The sequence below is a fragment of the Hyla sarda genome, chromosome 13 (genome assembly GCF_029499605.1).
Source record: "Hyla sarda isolate aHylSar1 chromosome 13, aHylSar1.hap1, whole genome shotgun sequence".
NCBI classification, from domain to species: domain Eukaryota; kingdom Metazoa; phylum Chordata; class Amphibia; order Anura; family Hylidae; genus Hyla; species Hyla sarda.
In genome coordinates, this window is record NC_079201.1 from 12,879,142 (window position 1) to 12,892,991 (window position 13,850).

Consider the following 13,850-nt stretch of genomic DNA (forward strand, 5'->3'; position numbering starts at 1 on the left):
GTGCTGCTGTATTTGAATTGTCCAAATGCTGAACGTAGAAAAGCTATGAAAAGCGTCGGTGGAAATGGTGGGGGAGAAGAGAAGCCATTAGGTATGAGAGGGTTATGAGTACAGGTATGTGCAGACATACGGCAACATTAAGAATTAAAGCTTGGAATAGAGAAAAACACAGAACATCAGTGATAAACACAATATTCTCCAAAATTCCATTACCTACGCTCACATACATCCACTTCTAAAAATAGCCTTCAAACGATCTACTGTGTATTAGGACTATAAAGAAGCAAGGTATATAGGACATCCAAAATGCAGGCATATTCTAGTCACCAGCTTCCAATAAAATGTATTCAAGATCCATTAAAAATAAACACAAATCAACATGAAATTATTTTTTTTTTTATATATATATATTTTTATATATATATATATATATATATATATATATATAAACGGGTTTCAAACTGGTGAACAGTTCTTCATCATGACTACATAGGTCCAGACGTGCTTATAAACTGCACAGGAAGGTACCGGCACAACAAATGCCATTGGAAGGGAACGCCCAATGGTGACAAAATAAATGAGAGAGTGTACAAAAGGAAAACACATGAGATTAGGAGGATAAAAAGCTGCCACAGTTGCACAAGACTCATAGACTTTGTCAAAAGATACTGGAGTGAACAACGCATTTCGGCACTCATATGCACCTTCCTCAGGTCCATGAAAACACTGAGATTAGGAGATGTGTACAAACACCTCAAGATGCTTTGGTGTTTTGTTGTTGTTTTTTTGTTTTTGTCTTTTTTTTTTAAATATATATATTTAAATTTTATTGGATCATAGTGACTAGACTAGATGTCTACACGGGAACTGGCTGACTTTGTTTTTATGTTGTCCATGCTGCACCTGAAGATAATTCAGACTTATGGTGGTGAGCTGATTTGGCATCTTTTTTCTATGTTTTAAACCTATATCAGACGTTTAACTATTGATTTTATAACTTGGCATCTCCTTTTACTACAGCAGTTGTGTCTTGCGATCTCTATACTGGTTTATTTACAATTATAGGTATTCAGAGAAAGACACCTACTTATAGACTATACATATTAATACAGTTCCTACCCAAGTGCCCTGGGATTATTAAGTGTCCTCATGATGACCTGATCTACTCTCCTTCCACCATCTACTTCTCCCCGGTCCCATACTCACACAGGAGCAGCACATTATGACAATAATAAAAGACTCCAGGACACCTCCGACTCCCACAACCCAAGTGAGACGCAGGAAAAGGATGACTCCAAAGATGTTCTGTAGGCAGGGCAGGTAGACACCCATGAAGGTTCCCATCCTCGGAGCCTGGGATAAAGAACAACAATAAGTGTAAAAGGTTATGAAAAGCTTATATGGCTGTCAGGGTCTGCTGGAAGTTGTAGATTTGCAACAGCTGAAGAGCTACATGTTGGGGGGACACTGCTGTAGTTAATACACTCACTAACAAAAATAATAATAATAATAATAATACACCCAGATAAAAATGTTGGATTGCTGCAAAACTCGTCATGTAGATATGGAAATGGTTACAGGTGGAGTCTAATTAGACACAAGGGTGTAAAATGCATCCCTGACTTCCATATTAAAAAGGATCTCAGGCTACTTTTGGGTAGTGTACCTCTTGGTGAGAGTTTGTTCACTGTGCATGCCACTATAATAGACTTTAAAGGGGTACTCTGCTGTTCAGCGTTTGGAACAAACTGTTCCGAACGCTGGAGCCGATGCCGGGAGCTCGTGATGTTATAGCCCCGCCCCCTCGTGATGTCATGCCCCACCCCCTCAATGCAAGTCTATGGGAGCTGTGATGTTATAGCCCCGCCCCCTCATGATGTCATGCCCCACCCCCTCAATGCAAGTCTATGACGGCTGTCACGCACCCTCCCATAGACTTGCATTGAGGGGGAGGGGTGTGATGTCATGAGGGGGCAGGGCTATGACATCACAAGCTCCTGACGCTTGCTCCAGCGTTCAGAACACTTTGTTCCAAACACTGAGCAGCGGAGTACTCCTTTAAGAGGGTGCACTAAAAGAAGCAGAATGGTCGATGTAGGGTGTCTGGCAGTAGATGAGGGCACACACGCTGAACAGGATCCAGATCTCTCAGATCGACGACCAGTAAAGGGAACCATGTGATCCCCTGGACAGGTTACATTTACAGCTCAGTTATATGTGTAGGACATCCTGTGGCCACACGTGTTGCCTCTCATGGCTTGCAACTGGAATATTTCAGCAGAATAATGATCATCCACACACAGCAAGGGTTTCCAGGAAAGTCACAATCATATCCCAACACTTCCTTGGCCTTTCCGTTTACCAGCTTTATCACCAATCCGTGTATGGGAGCCAGCTTGGGCAACCTAGGAGTGTGCAGGATCTACAGGCCCAACTGCAACATCATTGGGCAAATGTGCTGCATGATGCCATACAGAACCTGTATACCTCCATTCCCATCCGTATCTCATCTTGTATCATGGCTATAATCGCCCGACAGGGAATTAGAATCTCCTTTCATTTGCACAGTTTTTCTTTCACCTTAATATTATAATCACTCTCATATCTTATTATTACATCCATACATGTATAGTTTTGTTTAAATGGGCACTCTCATTAAAACTATTTTTTGCTATTGCACTCCTTATGGTAAATAAATAATCTTTCTAATGTACTTTGTTACTTGTACTTGTTTTATTTGTGTTTAAAAAAATCTGCCACTATGTGTCTCCCTACTTGTCCAGAGCACATTTCCCCCCATCTCTTGCACAGACTTTGGACTCCTGCTGGCCTGGCAAAAGTCTAAAATCAGGAAATACAGTCTGAAGTGCTGAGGGGGGCGTGTGCAGCCTTATCCAATCATAGCTCATCTCACACTGAACTGCTCTGGGCTGTGTGTAGCAGAGTGAGTGAGGAAGTTCTCCTCTGTATGGCTTCAGATGATGTCACGCCTGCTGGGGAACACCCCTTCCCAGACTGAGACTGAGCAAAAAATACAGAGCGATATCAAGGTAGAAAACTAAAAAATAATAAAAATAAATGCAGGGGGTGGTTTATCATGATGGGGGCAGTGAACTGGGAGGATTATAAAATGTAACAAGATCGTGAGAGGTACTCTTTAATTCCAACAACTCATTGGTGCGTTATTTTTTGTCAATGCCTTTTAGTTCCATGTTCTTCCCCATCTGTGAAGGTTACGTATACAATATAAGTCCCATTCTTTAATTTAGTCAATCAATGACAAGGGAATATTGAAATGACCATCAGGGACTTCACAGAATACAACACATAATATAGTCAGTAAAATCCAAGTGTGATGTTAACAGTGATATTAAAGGAACTGTCAGACAACCTAATCCATTTCAGAGGAGAAGTCCTTTAGGGAATGTAAGTTTGCCTGGCGTTCATTCCATGTAGCTATTAACTCAACACTAAAGCTTGGCTTCTAATGTGGCCAGGGTGTTCCCATGAGGTTCCTGGGTTTCATTATTTCTCCAAGTTTCCCTTAGAAGTCAGAATAGTTCCGCGTTCCTAATGTAAGGTTTCCTTGTTACTAGTAAATAAAGAAAAATATTGGTCACCTTCGACCGGACCATGCTGTGGTCAAAGTGAGACGTATCTTCAGGTCTCATTAATCCTTTCCTTTTGTGAGGAAATAAAAATAGAAATTCGGTAGATATTATTGACCTACACAAGCCTAGAAAGCTGAAGAGTTTTCAGGATGCCTTCAATTGATATGTAATAAAGAAAAGGAAAAGGCACCAGTAAAGGGTAAGGAGACGGGGAATGTCGCTTACCACATATGGTGGTGTAACCCCGTACACAACAATGGAATGAGCGTAGGAAACACCCAGGAAACAAGATAGATAAGAACACACAGGTGGGAATCTGATGGCGCTGACCAGGAAGGAGTTGATAGGAGCCAAGGTAAAATCCAACTCGTCTATTTTGGGACCAAGATGCAACGCGTTTCATCTTGGTCCTAAAATAAACGGTGGCAAGGTGGTCAGAGGCTGACGGCACAGGTGCAAGGTCAGGAACTAGCAGGAAGGTACGGTACATGGATAATCAGAACACACAGGAAAATGCTTTCTCTAAGGCTCTAGGAGACACAAAGATCCGGCAGGGGTCAAGGGGAAGTCAGTCCCCTTTATAGGGTCAGCAACCAGGATTACCAATTACCGGCGCGCTGGTCCTGTAAATCTCAGAGAGCCGGCAAACAGAATACACAGGAGCAAGGAGAGGTGAGTAGGGGCAAGGGACATGGGAGTGCCTGCGGTCCAGGGAGCGGACTGCAGCACCAGAGGGGGACAAAGGCAGGCGTCTGCGGCCGGGACACCGGACCCCAGGAGCACCCATACCAGCAGGGGAGCGCCTGCGGCCGGGACACCGGCTGCTGAGGTGTAGCGTGGCACAGGAAGGATAAGGCAAGCTCATAGGCTGGACAGGCAGAAGGTCAGGGCTGGCGGCACAGGAGCGTGGTCAGGGACGTGGCAAGGTGGTCAGAGGCTGGCGGCACAGGTGCAAGGTCAGGAACTAGCAGGAAGGTACGGTACACGGATAATCAGAACACACAGGAAAACGCTTTCTCTAAGGCTCTAGGAGACACAAAGATCCGGCAGGGGTCAAGGGGAAGTCAGTCCCCTTTATAGGGTCAGCAACCAGCAATTACCAATTACCGGCGCACTGGCCCTGTAAATCTCAGAGAGCCGGCAAACAGAATACACAGGAGCAAGGAGAAGTGAGTAGGGGCAAGGGACATGGGAGTGCCTGCGGTCCAGGGAGTGGACTGCAGCACCAAAGGGGGAAACCGGATCCCAGGAGCACCCATACCAGCAGGGGAGTACCTGCGGCCGGGACACCGGACCACTGGAGCACCTGTAATATTCAATTGATATGGATATTGCACTCTTCACTAGTTTCATTAGATATTGAAGAACTCTTGATATAAGGTCCAAGGGGGAGATTTATCATAACCTGTCCAGAGGAAAAGTCAAAAACCAGGATCCTCTAAGAAGGAGTGGAATACTTCCGGCATTAAGAGACCACAAGTAACAGGTAAAGCAACTGAGGTTTATTCCCAATATGCAATGCGTTTCGCCTTGACACCTGATGAAGCACCAATGCGCAAAACGCGTTGCATGTTGGGAATAAAGCTCAGTTGCTTTACCTGTTACTTGTGGTCTCTCAGCGCCTGAAGTATTCCACTCCTTCTTGGAGGATCCTGCTTTTTATCTTGCTCTATATGTGGAAAGGCAGCAGTGAGACTGATTATCTACACCCTTCTCCTAAGTTGTGCTGAGGCTCGCATAACTCCCACTGGTAAGCGCCCATTCACATTAAGCGTTTATCGTGTTTACACAGTAATACACTATGGAGCGCTCTTTCTGTTTGTTTTAGTGTCACAGGAAAAGTTAACCAGTTGCCCATAGCAACCAATCAGATTGTTTCTTTCATTTTTCAGAGGCCTTTTCAAAAATGAAAGAAGCCATCTGATTGGTTGCTATGGGCAGCTCAGCAACTTCTCCTCTGGACAGGTTTTGATAAATCTCCTCCCAAGAGTATATATTTTCTTGATGTACAACTAAGGCTGGCTTGGCTGGACACATCGGCAAAAAGTCAAAATGGGATCCCAATGTATCCATACACGGCAGGCACGGGCCCCATTTCCAATGAGCCATTGTGGCCATTTCAACCAGCTATCTTTTGCCATTGGCAGACATCTTACCGTCAGGTGTGGTCGGGTGAAATAAGACATGTATGGCAAGATTAGCAAATGACCACCTATGATATGGCTCTTTGGTTGGGTTGGCTAGATACTGCAGTTTCACACTTTTTCCCTGATCTGAAAGCTTAGTCTGGCATATTGATGGTCAGATCTTTCATATGAATGATTCATTTCCCGCATTCTGACTGATCCTCATCTTAAGTGTATTGCCAGCTTAACTTGAAGGCCACAACCTTCACATTTCCCCGCAGCTAAGATTAGCCAACCCCTCGTGGCCACTCTCATCCTGATCATTAACGTCTATTGATATCAGTTGTATTAAGCCTTAGGTATCTCACGGAGTCAGATAAAAGAAAAGTCTTGAACATTACGTTTCGCTATGTAGATCATTAGCTAGGTGGTTTTAGTCTAATACATCCTAATGTGGACATATATATCTACTGTTAAACATATGACGGAGCTCGCTGTCAAACGATTACTCTGCCCCTAGACATCTTATCCCCTATCCAATGGATAGGGGATAAGATGTCTGATCATGGGGGTCCCACTACTGGGACCCCCTGCAATCTCCCGATGTTCATTTAGAGTGTCGGGTTCTGCGCGGGAGGCTCGTGACATCACGTTCACGCCCCTCGTGACATCACATTCACGCCCCTCGTGACATCACGGTCACGCCTCCTCAATGCAAGTCTATAGGAGGGGGCATGACGGCTGTCACACCCTCTCCCATAGACTTGCATTGAGGGGGGCGTGGCCGTGACATCACGATGGCCATGACATCACGAGCCTCTGGCCCCGCATCACCAGTCATCTGTCATGGAGCAAAGTTCGCTCCGTGCACTGGATGACTGGGGTGCCACAGACTAGATCGCAGGGGTCCCCAGCAGAATACCCATTTAGCATACAGTACGTTATATCTGTGATCAAGTCCTGGGAAAGAAGTGCAGGAACTCACCCAAGATTTTCACTCAAGGGCAGCTAATGGGAACAGTGTTCCTGCTGTGGAAAAAGTGCAGGAACTCCGTTCCCATGCGTTCCACGAGCCCTGGTGTATATCGCGATGAAGATCATGGATAAGATATATGACTTTTTGAAGGTCTTACCTGAATAGGCTTCTTCTTAGCCCCTTCATTGTTTTCAGCTTCTTCGTGCTCTTTTACTCCTTGGGTCAGGTTTGTGTAATTGGCCAAGCCACTGAGAAGTGAGGAGACCATTGGGCTGGTGTCCATTTCCTCCTGAAAACATGATGTTCAGTAATTTTGAGTTAATGGATGAGAGGTAATGGATGCATTAGAATGTCAACTAGTACAAAGAGGTCCTGCATCAGCATAGGCCCAGGGAAGAGCCTGGCACTGATGAGCACCTCAAGAGCTGATAAAGAGGATTGGTTGGATTCCAAAAAGCATGTGGTGTCTGGAAGACCTGTGATGGATCTGTTTAACTGTTAGGACATTTATGCACTTGTACACATTGGTGTACTCGTGACATGGAGGCTAGAATGGCATGTTCCTTACAAGGGTAACAGTGAACTGGAGGCCGGTGTAAGTGATGAGGACCCTGTGTAGTGGGTCACTTAGTGTACCTACAAGGGACCCACTTAAGAGGGGTGCCATTATGGTATCACCTATCAAGGCCTTGAGAACATCACTAGGTTGCAGACGGTAAGCTGACTGAGGAAATCCTACCTGCTGTATGGTGTCCATTTTAGAACAGCATTAAGCCGTCAGCTGTACCTCGCTCATCCTTCAGCCAAAACGGATTGTCTAGCTGCAGGAAGGGACAGCTTGTGTGGGCTGTTGCTGAAGCGGAATTGCCTGAGCTTTGAGAGTAGTGATTTCTGAGGACCTGCTGGAGGCTATTGGAGACCTTAGCTCAGAAAGGAGTAAAAAAAACTCCAGGGAAGGTTATAGCTAAAAATATGAGGAACTGTGTTAAACTCCATCTTGATGGGGAATATAGGCTCAGTGTAGTCTGGACAGCTCAGTCATATCATATAGTTGACTGGATGGGAATTTTTGGAGGGGTCGACAAGGAAGAGCTCAAGTTTGGGAAAGACCATCCTCTTGTTAAATATGCAAAACGTTGTGTTGAGAAAATTATATTGTGAATTGTTATTATTTAATTAATGTTGTTATTTTAAAGATGTCACATTCCAGAGGAAGCAGTGTGAAGGCAACACTTCCAAAGTCTGTGTGAAGGCAACACTGATCTTTCCAAAATTATAGCTCCGTTGTTTCCAGCACGGTTCAAGTTAATGGGAATCAAAAATCGACCTATGGGTTAAATCACTTCTTTATATTTATACATTATTATCCATAAAGTCTTTAAAGGGGTGTTCTGGGCAAAAGCAACTTATCCCCTACCCACAAGATTGGGAATATTTGTCTGATCGCAGGGGGTCCGACCGGCGGCACCCTCTGCTCTCTCCGGAACAGGCCCCTGACTCTCTGCAAGGAGCGCATGGTACAGACGGCATGTGCTTCATTGCTGGAGATGTCCGAGTTCAGCACTGGGATCTCTTTGGCGTTCCCATAGAAATTGAATTGAGCACATGGCGTTTGTAGCAATATCTCCTCACAGAGAGCCGGGGCCTGTTCCGGGAGGTCCTAGCGGTCGGACCCTTCACGATTAGACACTTTATCTCTATCCTGTTGGATAGGGGATAAGTTGTTTTTCCCTGAATCACCCCTTTAAAGGCTGTATTAATAATACGCTCATTGCATAGTGCCAAGGCCTGTTCAAGAAATCGTGGGGGTCCCAACGTTCGACCCTTCTCGATTAGACACTTATCCCCTATACAGGATGCTTTTTGCCGGACCACCCCTTTAACAACTTTTGGTGATGTTTTTTCTATCCTTACCTTGCAGGAAAAATGAGACTAATTGAGTGTTAGAAGTGTCCTTATTAACACCTATTGTATAAATATATACAAGGGAATAAAAATAAAACAGGCAGATTAACTATTCATTCCAAAAATAGCACAAAGGACCACAAAAGCTAGTTCACTCATCAGTATAGAAGAAGGTTCTTTACGGTTAGAGCAGTCAAATTTTGTAATGACCACAAGAGTTAATTATGGCGGATCTAATGGTGGCATTCATTAAAGGGCTAGACATTCGTCTCATGACTAATGTTGAACCTGAGTTATAATGATAAAGTTATATTATACTACTGTATATGTACTGTATTGGAAAGTATCCATCTGCCATGTGGGACAAACTAAGGCCAAACTAACTAAATATAATAGACTAATATAACTTGATATAGTGGCCCATAGAGTTTACAGGTCCCTGTGGATCATACAACTAGGTCCTAGAATGGTGATGATGGGTAAGATGTTATTGGGGTCCTGTCACATGTTTGTTTTCTTATATTATGAAATAGCTATCTCAGACTTACCTCAAACAGGGCCATATTTTTTCCGGTGTCCATTTCTGAGCTGTTGATGAACGGAGAACTTTCCTTGGGATTTCCATCTCCTTAAGACAAAACAAACATAATAAGTCGCCATCTGCTCTCTGTCTACAGTAAAGTCAGATCTTCCTTCACCTCTGTATTCATTTTCCTTCATTAATTAAATGGGTTTACCCATCTGGACACGTATAGGATATTCACAGTATCTACCATAAATGTGTAATAGATATGGGTCCCATCTCTGAGACTGTCTTGAGTTTGAGCGTCAAGCTGGCGGTTTTACACACTTTGCGTAGCTCCCATTGAGTATAATAGCTTGTGGTGCTACACTGTTGACACAACTTCCATTTGTTATGTCTGTTTACAACATCTCAACCACCTCCTGTGGCCACAACCAGGCCGGATGGATCCTGCGGATATGCCATAAATGTCTGATAGATGCATGACGCACAACTATCACGAGATCAAGGGCCCCTTGGACCCCTTCATCTTGGTTGCAGCCAAAGGTATAACTTGTAGCTTCTGGGACCCCAATGCAAAATCTGTAACATGGCCCCATGCCTGCCATGTGACACTTATAATACTGGTATCTTTTGAAGGGGCAGAGGTGCCTTGGGGCCCCCTCAAACTAGGAAGAAGCGCAGTACAACGTCAGAAAACAAGATAGAAGGATAAGCAAGGGTAAAACTAGGCATGCACATCAAGTCAAAATCAGAAGGCAAAAGCAAGGTTAGGGAACAGAAAATAGGTCAGGATCTAGGAAAAGCTAAGTATCATACAAAACACTGGTGAAGGCTGGTAATGCCAGTCACAGGTGCGGGACGCACAACTATCGTGGGATCAAGGGCCCCTCAGACCCCTTTGGCTTCGTTGTGACTAGAGGCATAACTTGTAGCATCTGGGCCCCAATGCAAAATCTATAACAGGGCCCCATGCCTGCCATGTGACTCTTATAATACGGGTATCTTCTTATGGGGTAGAGGTGCCTCGGGCCCCCTTAGGCAACAAGGCCCTGGTGTAACTGCTCACTCGGCAACCCCTTTAGTTCCGCCCCTGGTTGTGGCCACCAGAGGTGCTTGGGATGTCCAGGTGACAACATTCCTTTAAATCCTGATTTAATAGTAAGAAAAACACTACACACTGCAGAACGGCAATGGCTCAGGACCTTAGAACCACATCTGGAGAAGAAAATGAAGACGGTATAAATAACAACACCATAAAGATAGCTTTTAATGCCTACAGGGGAGTAGTGCCATAAGAGGTCATGCTCTGAAGATGGACTATGGGAATCTTCGGACTAATAGCAGACAAGAACGTTAGTGAAGTGTGGTGAAGGCATGGAGACGTCTCCCAGCAGAAATATAACAACTTCCTTTATACCAACAATAAACACACAGCGCTCTCATCTCGCTGAACAGAGAATCCATTATGGAATCCTAATCCATAGTTCACACACATAACTAGACATGGTTAATTAATCATTTTACTCACGATATCATCCATAATGGGGTGTCTGACCTACAGCCCAGAAAAATATCCGCTACTATGTTCACTACTATTTTTGTGCAATATAACATATAAACCTTGCAGTTTAGCATGACGGGAGAACTGCTTCCATGTCATTCCCTGCTTCTTTATATTTAACCAGCTGCTGACTGCAGTTTTTTTTGTTTCTATAAGAGTAATGGGTCCATGCCAGGTTTTAGTTGTGTCTGGCTGCCATATTTCTATCAGAGTAATAGATCCATGCCAGGTTTTAGTTGTGTCTGGATGCCATATTTCTATCAGAGTAATAGATCCATGCCGGGTTTTAGTTGTGTCTGGCTGCCATATGTTTTCTATGTGCCTTTGTTTTGTCCAGTTTGTATCCGTGTTGTAGTTTAGCATTTGGTATTGGGAGTCTCTCTGGTGAAATGCAGTGTTTTTTGCTCATTGAATTTTCTGGTCCTGCTGTTGTCAGAATAATTTCCCCTAGAATGTGTTTGTCCTGTTTCTATGTCATGCTCCATTGTGTGTGTGATAAACATACCTGTCCTCACTCCCACACTGCATTTTTTCCTGCAGAGCACCACCAGGAGTGTCCTGGGATCTCTTTGGTAACCAGCTTTGCTCATATTACTGACAGCTCTGTCAACCAATCAGGAGGTGGAGGCGCTGTGCCAAGAAGCTGGTGCTCACACCTCCTGGGGTGGGATATTTAAACCAGTAGTTGCACTGCTGCCATGCCTGTGATTGGTCGCACTTAGCATTCACCATTGTTTTGTATACTACTCAGCTTTTCCTAGATCCTGACAGTTTGCCTGTTTCCTGACTTTGCTAATGTCTTCTAATTTTGACTTGTGGTATACTCCTGGCTTGACCATTGCTTGTTTATCATTTTGCCTTGTTTTGTGATTTTGTACTGTGCTCCTTCCTGGTTTCCCTGGCTTTTCCTGACTTTGTTTGTTCTGTCTGATTTTGTACTTCGTTCCTCTTCAGGTTTAACTCCTTGCCGCTAATTTTGTACTTAGTCTGCATGTTTGTTAGCAATCTGGCCTGTCTGACTATTCTGACACCCCTGCACTTGGTCCAGTTTAGAGACCATTGCCCAGTTGGTGACTGCTGTTTAGGTGGGGTTGTCCAAGTAGGTAAGGACCGTAAGTGTGCACTGTTCCCTACCGCCAGAAGTGATGTCATTTGCACACAATCTGAGTCCTCCTGCAAGACAGCCATTGGCTGTCCAGGCATGCTGGGAGTTGCATTACCTATCCTGTAGTGATCCCTAGTTACAGCTTGTGTTATAGCTCAGAGCTGTATTTACAATCATGTAGGCTTCATAGCTGAAACCTCACAACATTACCTGCTCAGCCTGTCTCGGCCCAAAAATAGTAGCATTGATTGACATTTTAAGAATTATCAGTACACGGGGAATTGAAGTGCAATCTACTGTAGGGAAAACGAACTGTCCCACTGCATTACGTGAGCTCAGCATAGAAGTTACAGTAGCGTTAGTGTCTGTTGACAGAATTCTGAATGCAGCTCTTGGCTATAATAAATACATTCTGTAACCCAGGATCAGTGCAGCATTAGTAAAGCGAAATATTTTTATTTTTGTAAATCAACTGGTGCCAGAAAGTTAAACAGATTTGTAAATTACTTCTATATAAAAATCTTAATCCTTCCAGTACTTATCAGCTGCTGTATGCTCCACAGTGCTCTCTGCTGACACCTCTGTCCGTGTCAGGAACTGTCCAGAGCAGGAGCAAATCCCCATAGAAAACCTCTCCTGCTCTGGACAGTTCCTGACACGGACCGAGGTGGCAGCAGGGAGCACTGTGGTCAGACTGGAAAGAACTACAGAACTTCCACTGTAGTATACAGCAGCTGATAAGTACTGGAAGGATTAAAATTTTTATATAGAAGTCATTTACAAATCTGTATTTTTTTTTGGCTATAGTTGAATTGAAAACATTTTTCTCCCCTTTAACTTCATGCATAGAAGTTATATCTACACATACACCATAAAGTGGCATTCATCGATACACATATCCTAGAAAGAACGGGCAGCGCTGCCTCTTTTTACAAAGTTTTGCTTGTAACAAACCACTCTGGGGGCATCGGCAAACTTCACAGCGCAGGGAGACAGAATCCAACATACAGTATTTATGATAGGAATTTGCTGCTGCGTTGCTGTTCGAGCTCCATTTTTCACATCGCCGTAGGGAAAATGTGACAGTGCTTAGCGAGAAATACAGCAGTAAGGCATAGCATTAAATAAAGCATCTGACCTCTGTAATAAAACAATAGCATAGCTTATGCCAATCATGAGATGGCGTTAAAGGGGGAAAAATGGGGGAAAAAACGTTCTCTAATGAACTGGTGTAAGAAAAAAATACAGACTGATAAATGACTTCTATATAAAAAATCTTAATCCTTCCAGTACTTATCAGCTGCTGTATACTCCAGAGGAAGTTGCGTCGTTCTTTCCAGTCTGACCACAGTGCTCTCTGCTGACACCTCTGTCCGTATCAGGAACTGTCCAGAGCTGGATATGTTTACTATAGGGCAGTGGTCTTCAACCTGCGGACCTCCAGATGTTGCAAAACTACAATTCCCAGCATGCACGGACAGCCAACGGCTGTCCGTGCATGCTGGGAGTTGTAGTTTTGCAACATCTGGAGGTCCGCAGGTTGAAAACCACTGCTGTAGGGATTAGCTTCTGCTCTGGACAGTTCCTGACATGGACTGTGGTCAGACTGGAAAGAACTACACAACTTCCTCTGTAGTATTCAGCAGCTCATAAGTACTGGAAGGATTACGATTTTTATATAGAAGTGATTTACAAATCTGTATAACTTTCTGTCACCAGTTGATTTGCAAATATTTTTGTTCCTCCAAAAGACACCTTTAAAGGGGTACTCCACTGGAAAACATCTTTTTATTTTATTTTATTTTTTTAAATCAACTGGTGCCAGAAAGTTAATCATATTTGTAAATTACTTCTATTAAAAAAATCTTAATCCTTTCAGTACCTATCAGCTGCTATTTGCTCCACAGGAAGTTCTTTTCTTTTTTAATTTCATTTCTGTCTGACCCCAGTGCTCTCTGCTGACACCTCTGTCCATTTTAGGAACTGTCCAGAGTAGGAGAAAATCCCCATAGCAAAAACTATCCCGCTCTGGACAGTTCC

General features: G+C 43.8%; 2 protein-coding genes across 10 annotated transcripts in view; one reads left to right on the forward strand and one right to left on the reverse strand.

Annotated features, from left to right (window-relative positions):
- Positions 1-13,850, forward strand: part of ZNF335 (zinc finger protein 335) — a 346,490-nt gene that overhangs the window by 79,130 nt on the left and 253,510 nt on the right. The gene's annotated exons all lie outside the window — the stretch shown is intronic.
- Positions 1-13,850, reverse strand: part of SLC12A5 (solute carrier family 12 member 5) — an 85,520-nt gene that overhangs the window by 52,989 nt on the left and 18,681 nt on the right. For both annotated transcript variants that reach the window (XM_056549992.1, XM_056549991.1), the window contains exons 2-4: positions 9,167-9,246; positions 6,871-7,002; positions 1,207-1,353 (exon numbers count right to left, since the gene is read on the reverse strand). In XM_056549992.1, coding sequence (XP_056405967.1) covers positions 1,207-1,353; positions 6,871-7,002; positions 9,167-9,246 — 359 coding nt within the window. The remainder of the gene's footprint in view (positions 1-1,206; positions 1,354-6,870; positions 7,003-9,166; positions 9,247-13,850) is intronic.